The following is a 12,972-nucleotide window of genomic DNA, read 5'->3' as shown; positions in this document are numbered from 1 at the left end:
TAAAGGTAAAAAAACGCGGTAAGACTTATTTGGGGTAATAAAATAATTCCTACGTAAACAAGTATTATCTTACAAAATCTAGCTTACAAAAAGTTTAAAGCGGTAACTTTAGAAGTTAAGCTGTGTAGGTACTTAACGATTTTAAGGGAAATATCAGTTTGATATCATTTTGACGTAAAGTGTTTCAAACAGAGATGGCAACAGAGGCAAAAGTTACGGATTGCATCTTTAAATATCATATTCAAGAAAGCAAGATAAAAAAGACTGAAAACTATCTTATGAAATATGTAAAGTTCACCCAAAATGTTTATTTCTATCAGCATTTCCTCATCCTCTTGGCATTTCAAACCTGCATGACTGTCTTCTGCAAAAAACAAAAGATGATATTTTTGAAAAAGGTGGTAATCAAACATCAACGGCACCAATTCACTTGAATTGACTTTGTGTCTATACAATAGAAGTGAATGGGTGTTGTTTGGTTTCCAATACTTCTCCAAATATCTTCTTTTGTGTTCAGCAGAAGAAAGAAAAACATACAGGTTTGAAATGACAAGAGGGTCAGTACATGCTTTTTTAATGAACTATCCCTTTAAATGTTCTTTCCGTGGCTGATTAATGGAGCGTGTAACTGGCTTCCTGCTAGATGTTCGATTCGCAGTGCCGTAGCATCCATGCGTAATTGCACACAGTGCAGAAACTCAACACTGAAAATGTGTGTCGGCTGTATTTTTATTCTCATCGTGGGAGCGAGGTCGGGCTCTTTGTGTGTGAGAGTTCAGTGTCTGTCATCGCCGTGCTAGTGGAAAGGGTACGCATTGATGGAAGCTGACGTGACGGTGGAAAACAAAGAAAGAACAGATGGAAAACGTCAGACGGCTCGTATCAAATGTATAGCGTGTGTAGATCTACTGTTACGCAGTAAAAACATCGAGTGTTTTGAGAATGGATCCCAGTCCGGTCAGAGCGAAGAAAGAAGCTGTAAACAACAATGTGATTCCATAAGATGAAACGATAAGATGTTAAATAAATTATTGATTTGGAAATGGAAACTGGTTCATAAGGTCAATTCAAGTCACTGATTTGGTCTGTTCTTCACATTGAAGACTTAAAGGCATTACAATCGACCATTCGGACCGTCACAACTTTGGTGAAGTTATTTTTTTTGTCTTTTTGAAGCTTGACGTCCCAGTCCCCATTCACTTTCATCACACCAAAACAGAAATGTCCTGTATCATCTGCAAAATAATACACCTTTTGGGTTTCATGGTTAACAGTAAGTTATACAAGTTTGGAACTGCCAAAGCGTCAGTAAATATTTTCATTTCTTTTATGAGGAATCGTGAGAGTTTCCGTGTGGGTGAGCAATGTGTTTCATTCACAGGTTTTTGCGGTTTCCGTACCCTGAAGCGGCTGATCAGGTCGTATCTGGTGAGCAGCTCGTACACCAGGAACTTCAGAGCGTGTTCACTGCTGGCTTCTTGGAGCGTAAAGACATCAAATGACCATTTATCAACACCCTGAATAGCAGAGAAGAAGTGATGGCGTAAAAAAATATGATATAGTTCAGGAATAGCTCACCCAAAAAATGTGTCCCCATTTTTAACAGAGGTCCTGTTATAACCCAACTGTAAAGACAATCTGTACCTTTAAAGCCGTAATAACAGATGGTGGGTACGTCAATCCTGCCATGTTGGAGGTTCTTCTGTACATTCTGCAAACACAAAATATCAGTTTTCATAACGGCATGGGAGTATGTTTAAAATAATAGTATAGAATTAGTTAAGAATGACTATATACATCACAGCCCAAATGATATAAGTACTCGAAATCTAATCGGCCATCAGAAATACAGATTTAATGTGTTTTTTTACTGACAACTAAATGGATTTGAACTGGTAATAGAAAAAAACCCATCTTAAATCTGCAGTCCGTCTTATGAATGCATTTTCAATATTGAATCCTACTGCAAAAATAAAACTGCAGACAAACTGTACAGAAGTGTTAAAGAGATGACGAGATGATGCTAAACAAAAGGGAAAAATTGGGTTTGAAATTATGGCAAGACCATTATAAGCAGTAACACACCGGTGAACACCAGAGAAAGAGAGAGAGAGGAGGAGAGAGACCATTTAGTCTCATGCACATTCATATTTCCGAGCAAAGAAAAAGATAATAATAGTCAAATTTTATTTTTCCTTTTATAAACGAGGCTGAACCCATTTATGTCCCCATTATACTGTATATACCTTCATATTAAAGACAAAATATTAAACTCCCAGTGTTTAAAGATGAAGATCGTATTAGCGGAGCTATACAAGTTGCATAGAAATACTGCCTTTATATTACAACACAAGTATTTTTATTTTATAGACACAATAGTGTTAAAAAGGCACCACATAACTGATGAATGAACCAACAGATTTGTTTTCGTAATCTGAAAGTCCATTCCATTTATCATAAAAAGAAGTAGCAATATCTGCTTAATATCACACATGAACGGCGATCACCGCTTTAAACTCGACAGGTGTCTACGACGTTCTGAAAGAGTTGCCATGGAAATGAGGAGCGAGGCTGATATTATGCATTACTCACATAGTGAAGGTTCACGACCATGTGAGACGGACCGCCTCGCAAACAAACTCTATTGAGACATTTGTTTTCATTAACTGGACAAATGCTCAACCAGTGCCTAAGAATGTGTCCGTTACGTGTAGGTAATCTCGACAGACATTTTTCCCGGTTAGCAGGAAAATATTGGTGTGAAATGAGACTGTCGGTTTTGTTAAAAATCACTTAGAGGATAAAACAAATGTTTAAGCACAGACTCTATTCCAAAACCGTACTAAGAAAGCTTTCACTGTTTCTCATAGGCGGCATCTTTATCCTAGTGCTAGGTTTGGCTAACAAGCATAAAAATACAATGTTAGCATTTTTCTATTAAATATTGCAATAAATATGTATTGTACATAAGCAAAAATAAGTCAATTTATTTGTTTTTATGATTGACATTGAGCTTTCTTTCGATGATTTAAAATTGGACCCAAACTTATACGTATCTTAAATCTTTTTATATTATTATGTTATATACTTTTGGTATATACTCTTTATATATATATTTTACGCAATGCTGATATATTCTATACATTTTGTGTTATCTCTGCATATGTAATATTTTGTATATGTTCATGTGTATTTCTATAAAATGTTATGGGCTAGATAAACATACATTTTAATTGTTTATATCAAATAAACGTGTTTAATACCGCTCAACGAAGATCCCGGCTTGAACGGCGTGAACGATACTGCGGAACCGGGGCTTCTCTTCGGGACGTCTGCGCACCACACCCATCTTCCTGGTGAAGGTGGAGGCCAGCCAATCACGCACCTCCATGGGCACAGAGTCTGCCTGGATATCGCTGAGCTCATCTTCAGTGTCCAGCAGGCGTCTGGAGAACAAAACCATTTTCACAGAGGATATTACTTCAGAATGAAGTAACTACAGCAGCTATAAGCCTACGGTGTAAAAAATGAGTATGTAGCATCTTATGTGACTCATCCATTGGCAAGCTGTACCGCTTTGTTTGTTGTTGCATGAAAAGATAGGCATGCATTGTGTTTTTCTCTCCCCATGCGAGCTCACAACTAAAACATCTGTTTAGCAGAGCTGCTATAGATTTATTAACTGCTAGATGAATAGAAGAAACAATGACTTCAGTGAACACAAGCAGAACAAAATGTCACAAAATTCTACTTTTATTAAAAGTTGGTATACGCCTATTCATATTAAGGGAATATTGTGTAAAACAAGTGTTTTAAAATCATGTTTGTGAACTTGTATGTGTGTGTTTTTTCTCATTTAACTGTTCGACATACTATACAGGGGTTTTGTTTCATCAGTGTACAGTGCTGTCTAGACATTAGCGTCAGTTATTGATAAACCTCAAACAGATCAGTCTGTTCCCACAGAATGATTTTTTGCTTTGGGCCACAACATCACCTGTTGAATGGTTGACCTCTATAAAACACTTCCTGAGCCTCAAAAGGTCTCAGATAAATCTTAGTCAGCCGTTTACTCTGATACTCTGTCTAAACCATCCAAAAGTTCAGGTTTCCATCAGTGGATATCTTTGCTACGAATCGACTAAAGTCATTGAGGTCTGCAACCTGAATGCATAAGTGTGTGTGGGAGGGTGTTACAATCACTACCAGGGGTCCTAAAACGTGAAGCTGCAGGCACTGTGATCGCCCCCTGGTGGCTGGCAGCGGAACAGGTCATGAACCCCGCCCTCATCATGTAAACAAAAGTGACAGGATGTGAAAATCCAATTACACTTTAAATCAAGATGTTTTCAGTTCCAAGTGTTCCTTTTTTGAATATTTTTGGTGTTATTATAAGATGTTATAAAAAAGGGGGTGCGGTACCATGGAGTCATCAGGGGATACGGGCAGAGGGCAAAGTGACATTAGCAAATCATGTCAGCGCCCATCGCTCAGTTCATTACAATGGAAGGAAGGGGCATTACGCCGTTCATCGTCTGTGGGACGACAATGTGCAAAACCTAATGCAAACTTAGTCGTAAAATGTTTTATGATAATTGCTGTCATTTATACGTATATAGCATATAGATAACATTTCTATAAAGTTAATATTAGTTGTCCTGAATATACCATTTACAGGTAGGTACATGTGATTAGGTTAAATGTTCACAACTGGAGAAACTGGTCAAAATAACCTGGCTGTATATTAGCATTTAAAAAATAAAAGTAATTTGTTTCTATTCTGCCTTTATTTAAACTAATCTTAATGAAAAATACTGCTCTATAAAATAAAACTGCATAGTAATGACAACAACCATTACATATACCATCAAATATCAAATATCATCAAAAGACTTTTTGAAAATATTACAGCTATATTACATATTATAACGCAGGTTCTTTTTACGTTGACATTGCCCAGATTTCACAGTCATGAAATGTGCATAGAAATCATTTTCTTTATGCAAAATATAACTCTTAATATTCTTTATGCTCTTAATATTCTACTATTGACATGTTTTTCGTGAAATTCACCCAATAAGCGTGGCGTTCCATTTCATGATGCTCTGCTTTTCTGAGTGAGCTGTGACTCACCCCGCTTGCGCTCTTTCGGTCAGAACGGCGCTATTCAACACTTAGGTACCTCGAGCGACTGGCATAAAATAAAATAAACAAGCTTTTCATAAGAAAGGAAAACAGCTGAAGAATCACGACAGTTATTGCTCAGTCTTACGCATGCGGCCCGACCCGTGCAGGAAATGCGACATGCTATCATAACAAATATTCGCTGACTTCCAGTAACAAGCTGAAATTGCTCAAAGCTGCTACCATGGCAATACATCCTGTGCCCGTCATTAGGAAAACGTAATTAGCCGTTGCCGACTCTGTCTAAACACCGGCTCATCAAACGGCAGGCTGGCAGGGTTCTAGTAGGCCAATGGTAGCGTTCTGTACACGTCAGTCTAAAACACGACAGAGACACCGAGCTACAGGTCTCAGTTAATTAGAACCGAGAGCCCATGAGATGCAGAGCCACGCTGACTAACTGTGTGGCTCACTGCCGCGGGGAGAGAACGTGAAACCTCTGAGCATGACAGAGAAACTTCCTGCTAAATGTTGAAGATAGCTGAGAATGTTTTTTAAGGACAACAGGATTAGACGATATTTCTTTTTATATACATTGAATTATTGTCTGTTTTACTATCTATCTATATTATTTATTTTATTATTTATTAACAAATCAATAAAAAAGGCACGCAATTACTCTTTCCCAGCCATCTTAACAAAGACGTAATCTTAATTTAAACGTTGTGTTGTTAAAGAAGACAAGCTGTTTGTAATTCTTAAATATTTGCAAATATGATATGGAGATATGGAGATATGAAGCTGTTGATGCGGTTACCGGTTAATGGCAACAATATCAAAAGAAGAAATAGTACCTCTGGTTTTAAACTATAGCTTTATGCATTTTTATCATCAAAACTTGATCCTTAGATGCTAAACTCAGTCAGTTTTCCAACAGTCTCCAGTGAGAGCATCGTGTCATAAACACATACTGCAAATCTTGGTATTGGTGGTGAAAGAGTGAAGTACTTTATAACTTTTACTTTTGCAATGTCTTGTATTTGAGGGCCAATGTGAAGCCATTAGCATGAGGCCAGATGGACCACAATCTAAATAAAAGCATCATAAAAGTACAAAACAGAGAAGAAGAAAAAATAAACAAGAAATAATCAGAGCATGTCATTCATAATCCGTAACTCACCGGGTTTCGTCGATGTACACGGCCTCGAGAACTGAAGCTGCATATTCAATGTTCTTCCTCAGATCTACAACATTCACTTCACCTTTATCCAGTTGCTTCACCAGACATCTCAATCTGCAGAGAGACAACAATAAAAAGCCTTTAATGCAGATTCGGTAAAATTCCACAACAGCAGTATAAATCACCATCCAAAAGGGAATTTAAACATAGCTGTCAACTGTGCCTTTAAAACCCACAATGAACACAAAGTGAATGAAATCCCTCTATGATGCACGCAGGGAAATCCAATGTGTTCTACAAAAAAATTAAACCGATAAATGAGAAAGACGGTTCCAATTCTCCACCCGCAATTATACCAATAAAATCAAAGATTACACTACATGAACATTTTAATCATCAAATCTCATGAGCCAAAGCGTCACGCTCTGTGAATCTTGTATTGCATTAAAATAAACAAAACAAATATCTTGGCAGAGTTAATGTGACGTAAAACTATAAATATGTAGGTCAAAAACAAAGTTACCATTTGACACTAATGAATTCCATGTAATCCAATCATCCACTGCCCTCCGTTGTTTTTTAAACACAACATGATTTTTTGTGATATTTGTATGATAACATTCAAATGAAAAACAACAGAAAACTGAATCGATATCCCCCCCTTAGGGTGTCAGGGGGCAAAAGAAGGAATCGAGATAACTAAACCCAAACTTCACAGGACTTACATGAGGCTAGAAAACACGACAAGGGATAATTAACAATAGGCAGTTGTGGGAAATGAAACACTGATGGTAAGCTTAACTAAGAAACAAGAGGGGCGGGGTCAAACACACGTCATGACCGACAATAATGTAAGTCTCTCCACACAAAACATGAGGCCCCGCCATGATGGCAGAATCATGACATAGGGTAAACAGAACAGAACAAGCAGATGTCATTAGTTCTTAAGTGTAATAATTTAAATGTAGTTGAGACAGCGGACCCACATCGTGGAAATCACAGGGCCCTAAATATGGACTCAGTGCAGGTGCGGACTGGTCAATCGGCATATCGGATGTTTTCCTGTGGCTGTTTTTCAATTGGCCGTTTAGACGAATGCATGCTACGCGAATGCAAGTGAAATTTAAGCTCGCTATAGCCCACCCACAACAATTTCTCTTCCCAGTCCAGCCCCGACTTGAAACAAGTTGTAAACGCAAACACAACAAAAATGCAGTGTGGCAAACACACATTACACAAACAAGCGGTCTAAATCACGTGCTATACTGTATCACACGCGTGCTACATGGGCAAATTTATTCATATATAGATAAATATAGATTCATCATTGAAGGGATAGTTCACCCAAAAACGAAAGTTCTGTCATCATCTACTCACCCTCTTGTCATTTCAAACATGTATGGTTTTATTTCTTCTGCAGAACACAAAAAAAGATATTCAAAGAACGAACAACGGCGGTAGCCATTGACTTGAATTGGTTTTGTGTCCGTTTGTACAAGTGAAGTTGGTAACCGCGATTGTTCGGTGGCCAACATTCTTCGAAATATCTTCTTTTGACAGTAGAATAAACAAGATTCATGCATTTTGAGATTTATGCATCTTGGCATATTTGAGCACCGATTAAGACATTTTTGCATCTCTTCTAAAACTCAAAATGAAACGCATGTAAGATTACCGGTCTCTTAACACTCAAGTTTCCATTTCCTCTCAATTTATTCTCAGTTCTGTCCATGAGAAACATTTGAGATTTAAAGACCATCACACACACTGTCGCACACGGACTGCACTCGCACGATATTGTGAGTGCATTTCTTTTCAAGCATTTTGTACATGAAGCTGCCAGAAACACACGTCTACCTAAGCTGATCCGAGAAAACGGAAGAGCATGTGGAGCTCATCTTTAACTATCCACCGTTGCATTCAGTCTGAAAATGTGCCATTCACACAAACACACAACATCACACATATAAGCTAAAAATACATATTTAAAACAGACAATGGTTGTAAATGGTAAATACTGTAAAATGATATCCCACTTTTGTCTATTCATCAGGCAAACATTTTAAAATCGTCACATTTTAGTTGATGTAAGGGTCTGGCTGATATTTTTAAATGCATGGCTCTTGTCCAATCATCTTTCAATCCGTATTGAATTGAACTACATCCATGTGCCTATATTGCAGTGGTCTGTAACATAGCAACGTGAGCACACTCCTCTGCAGCGACGTGTTTTTGACATGTGGCTTTCTGATAACACTCACGCACAAACACAAACTGGCTGAGGCTTCCGGCCACAAAAACGTCATGACGCGAGATGAAAGACAAACAACAACAGAAATACTCTGATTGTCATGAAAAAAATATTTATCGAGAGCTGCCGACATACTGTAGAGAAACTAAGAACAGAAATGATTTGTGCCAAGGATTAAATAAAGAGCATGTCATGGTTTTTGTCAGAATTGATTGGGATTCTCCTAAGAGACAGTCTGAGGAAGTCGAGCCTGACATCATCATCGAGCTATTCAACATCCAGCCCGGATAGGATCTCAAATGATTCCTAAATCTGTTGGATTAGAATCGCATTTGATCTCAAAGGAAATTATATACAATTCTCAAACAGTGCTGGTAATTCTTACATTAATGTTCATTTGTCTTCCAAGCAGTGGCCTGAAAAAATGTAAATGTTAATGATGAGCTTTTTTCAAATTACCGGATTTGGTGACTATAAACTGAGAGCAGGTTTGTGAAGCATATGTTCCTGTTTACGCATCTGGATTCCTAATTGCCATTTCAATGTAAAAGTGAAGCATGTCATTTCTGCTCCATTAGCATCACCGAGAGAAACTGAATGAGTTCTTTTTTAAACAGCCTCAATCTAAAACAAAACCAGTCATAAGGGTTTCAACATCATTCGAAAGCTGAATAAATAAGCTTTCCATTGGTGTATGGTTTGCTAGGATAGGACAATATTTGGTCGAGATACATTGTTTGAAAATCTGAATCTGAGGTTGCAAAAGAAATCTAAATATTGAGATTATATTCAGAGATGCTGTAGCAGGCCGTTGGTAGGAAGAAGCAGGTTTGTTTAAACACTATACCACTTAAATGACGTTGTGAAGAGTAGATTAATCCGAAAGCAGAAATTCTAAGCTTTACAAAGATACAAAACTTGAGTGGGTTATTCCTAAAGACAGGGCAGCGAGGGAAGTTTGGAGTCGCAAAGTATTTTTTACGCAAATTGGACTGCATCCACTCCCAAAAATAAAGTTTTAAAATATATTTAAATTGAAACAAATATCTTCAAGGAACATGATCTTTGCTTAATATCAATCATTTTGACCAATGAAATGTTTTGTTGGCTATTGCTACAAATACACCATTGATAATTTAGACTGGTTTTGTGGTCCAGGTTCACACATAGTAAAGAACTCGTCGTATAGTTTACATCCCATCTAGGAACTGTCAAATCTGTAAAAATAGGGCACAATTTACAGTTTTTTTATTGAAAGTTGTTTTAACCTGTATTATTTAATTTGCACTGCATTGCGTTTTAGCATTAACGTTAATGCCCGTAAAATAAACGGCTAGCGTACTGGCGGAAAATTACCAGTGAATTTTTGTGTAAATCGATCTCAAATATAAAAATGCACGTTTATAAAAAACACAAATGAGTTAATAAGTAACTACATTAAAAAGAAAAATCACAGATAAAACAAAGATCATTTTGATGCTTATAATAATTTCATTTCACTTAACCCTCAATTTTATATTGAGTTTTGATTAATTTAATATCAAATTGCAAAATATTTCCAGTAAATGTCATTTTATACTGTACATTACACATTCAAACAGGATTCTGAATGCAGTCCTTTCCAAACACAAGGTTTGAGCTCTGGGCCATGTTCAGGTTTTCTCTTGTTTGGGGTGTGTCAAGAATGTCAGTCCAATCATCAGCAACATTAAAGAGACAGCTCACACAGTGGGTAAAGTCGTTTAAATGTGTCCACTGCAGCTCGGTACACGCAACAATTGAAGATATTAGATGTATTTTGCAGTTTTTAACACGCATTTATACCGATTTAATCAGGTTCTGAAAATTCTTCAAGAATGACTTTATCAGCGTTATCACAACAGGGTGTTTGACCGCACCAACGTTTTCGTTTAGCACTGCTTTGTCGGGGCTGACACAGCTCAAGACAGAATGTTTCTTAAAGTCCATCTGACCCGGAAGTTGCGATCGCTTTTACTTTTTACTTGAAGTGCAGGATACTCCGGCCAAGCCGTCTAATTAACATCATTTGAGATGGTTAGCCATTTCCGGGCGGAAGTGCATTTTCAGCTTTTAACTGAAGATTATGAGGATACATCAATCTTAAAAAGAAATGTACCCACATTGATATGCTCTTTACTATAAACGCTGCAATATTTCATGACAAAATAAGAATTGTGATTTTTTATTTCACTGGGACTTTAAGTAAGGTTACGGATTACCCTTGAACCCACATGTCAAACTATCAGTGCCTATTTTTACCTGGAGTGTGTGAAAGTGTGTGAGAGATGGACTCCATCTGACTCCGGAGAGAGAAGGGCAAGAGATTGATAAGGGCTTTAAAAACATTGTGGGGGACGCCAGTAGACACCAAACTCTGTTTACAATGCCCGTCAGTGACCCTCGACTTTGCCTGCCTGTGAAAGAGAACCTGGGTAATAAAATGTGATTGCTCAAACTCTTTCTCACACGCACACACACACTTAGTCGAAATGTCACTGTGTGTATAATTATCACACAAGCCTCTAGAGAGAAGGACTTTCCAAAACATGGTGATAACTGAGCAGGTCGACCCCTCAAAGCTCTGGGTAGGAGGGGATTTACAGTTTAACACGATCAAGGTCTTCCCAGGCCTTAATATTAACCTTTGATTGAACCTTCTGTTTATCTTTTTCCTTTTTATTCTTTTTTGGCAACACAGTTAAAGGGACAGTTCACCCAAAAACGAAGATTCTGTCAAACTTGTGTGTGATATGAATGATTATGGATATTACGATCGCAAAACAGTATATTGTAATACCTAAGAATTAGAAAATATGAACAGGGAAGTGTTTACATTGCCAATGATGCAAATTTGCAAACATCTGACAAGCAAGCTGTTCTACTGTGTTGAAAAAGTACAGAATTGTTTCTCATGCATTTGACAACGTGTCTTGTCAGCTCACAACATCTTTATGTGACCACCACAGTATGATATCTATCACATTTAATATGTACATGTATGTTACAGGATGCAGAACTCCCACACATACAAACATCATCTGTTGTGCTTATCAGTATTCACGTAAAGCCTTTGAAAATGTGTGTATCCTTAAAAACAGTAAGATCGCAGAAACTCTCTCCCACATGATGTTTAGACCTGTCAATGTGTCCTCGTTTCTCATTTTAATCTTTTATTTGACATCTTTGTCAATAACTCAAGAAATATTGACCAAATTAAAAAAACAATTCTCCACTTATTCATTATACAGTAAGTAGTTCACAGTTGCCAAGCTAAAACATGCTTTATACACATACTGTTTAAAGTCCCAACTATTTGTTTTATAAACATGAATGATATATTTAAGCACAAGAGATGATGCATGTTCGATATGCAACTCAACAGGCGACCCGTTTCATAACATTTCATGCGCTTTATTTTTGGAGACTTTTCCGTGGCCCCTGACACAGTGGTCCAGAGAGGGTCTTTAGACTGCCGTGAGGGTACAGAAATGAAAATAAGCATCTCAAAGAAGCCGGAACAAACACGCCCATACTGCTTTATGTCTACAGCAGGCCTCCCAGAAGTAAAAACAGCCGAGCCGAGCATCTGATTTTGAGACTGAGACCTGTTTAAACCATCTCCACCCCGGCTCTAAAGTTCAGGGCCAGTGGGTGAGTCCCTATTTTCCAAATCTAGATCCACCGAGGCTTTTCATAGACCACAGTGTATCCGCCCTGGTCAGATTAGAGCTTGTTAAAAAAACAATCTCTAAGAGTTTAAAGGTTCATCTCGATGTGTTTCTGGAAGAAGCGTTAGGGCCATCTTACAGTAAGCTCATCTTATGCGTGAGAACGAGAACTGCTTTTGGGCTGTCACAATATTGACAATTATTTTTATATTATTAACCATAATTATTCATATTGTATTAATCGTAATCGTAAAAGATAATTTCACAAACATTTCAGGTGGCAGTTTTGCACTCATTTAACATTTTGCTTTAACAGCCCCACTGATATTTAAGTCTGATTCCCTCCCAACATAAACTAAATGCAATTAAAGACAAATTTGACTGATGTATAATTTCTTTATTTATAAATATATCACGATGATAACGTGCATTCTTTTGGTCACAATAATCGTGTTGAGAAAATATGATATAGTGACAGCGGTATTTATAATAAATGTAAAATCATACGTTTATCGAGATAAATAATGAATGTAAGGAAAAAAAAACTCATGCATTTTCACATGAGTTTGCCACGGCATTCTGTGTGTAAACGTCCAAATGTCAGGATCGCTGCCGTCACTGGGCTCCAGACCAAACCTCAAGGGACGCAGTAAGGTCCCAGTGATGGAAAAAAGGCAAGACATACAGCCAACCTCTCAGACATCTCCAAATTCCTCATCCCGACTAAG

At 37.5% G+C, this 12,972-nt stretch overlaps 1 protein-coding gene across 3 annotated transcripts in view; it reads right to left on the bottom strand.

Moving 5' to 3' along the window:
* pde1a (phosphodiesterase 1A, calmodulin-dependent) overlaps nucleotides 1-12,972 on the bottom strand; it is a 66,098-nt gene that overhangs the window by 7,990 nt on the left and 45,136 nt on the right. For all 3 annotated transcript variants that reach the window (XM_079464079.1, XM_079464080.1, XM_079464081.1), the window contains 4 exons: nucleotides 6,305-6,418; nucleotides 3,264-3,446; nucleotides 1,645-1,711; nucleotides 1,401-1,517 (listed from right to left, as the gene is read on the bottom strand). In XM_079464079.1, the coding sequence (XP_079320205.1) occupies nucleotides 1,401-1,517; nucleotides 1,645-1,711; nucleotides 3,264-3,446; nucleotides 6,305-6,418 (481 nt within the window). The remainder of the gene's footprint in view (nucleotides 1-1,400; nucleotides 1,518-1,644; nucleotides 1,712-3,263; nucleotides 3,447-6,304; nucleotides 6,419-12,972) is intronic.

This window comes from Barbatula barbatula (genome assembly GCF_947034865.1).
Source record: "Barbatula barbatula genome assembly, chromosome: 9".
NCBI lineage: Eukaryota > Metazoa > Chordata > Actinopteri > Cypriniformes > Nemacheilidae > Barbatula > Barbatula barbatula.
Note: the sequence above shows the minus strand (reverse complement) of the source record. Positions and strands in the feature narration are given on the sequence as shown.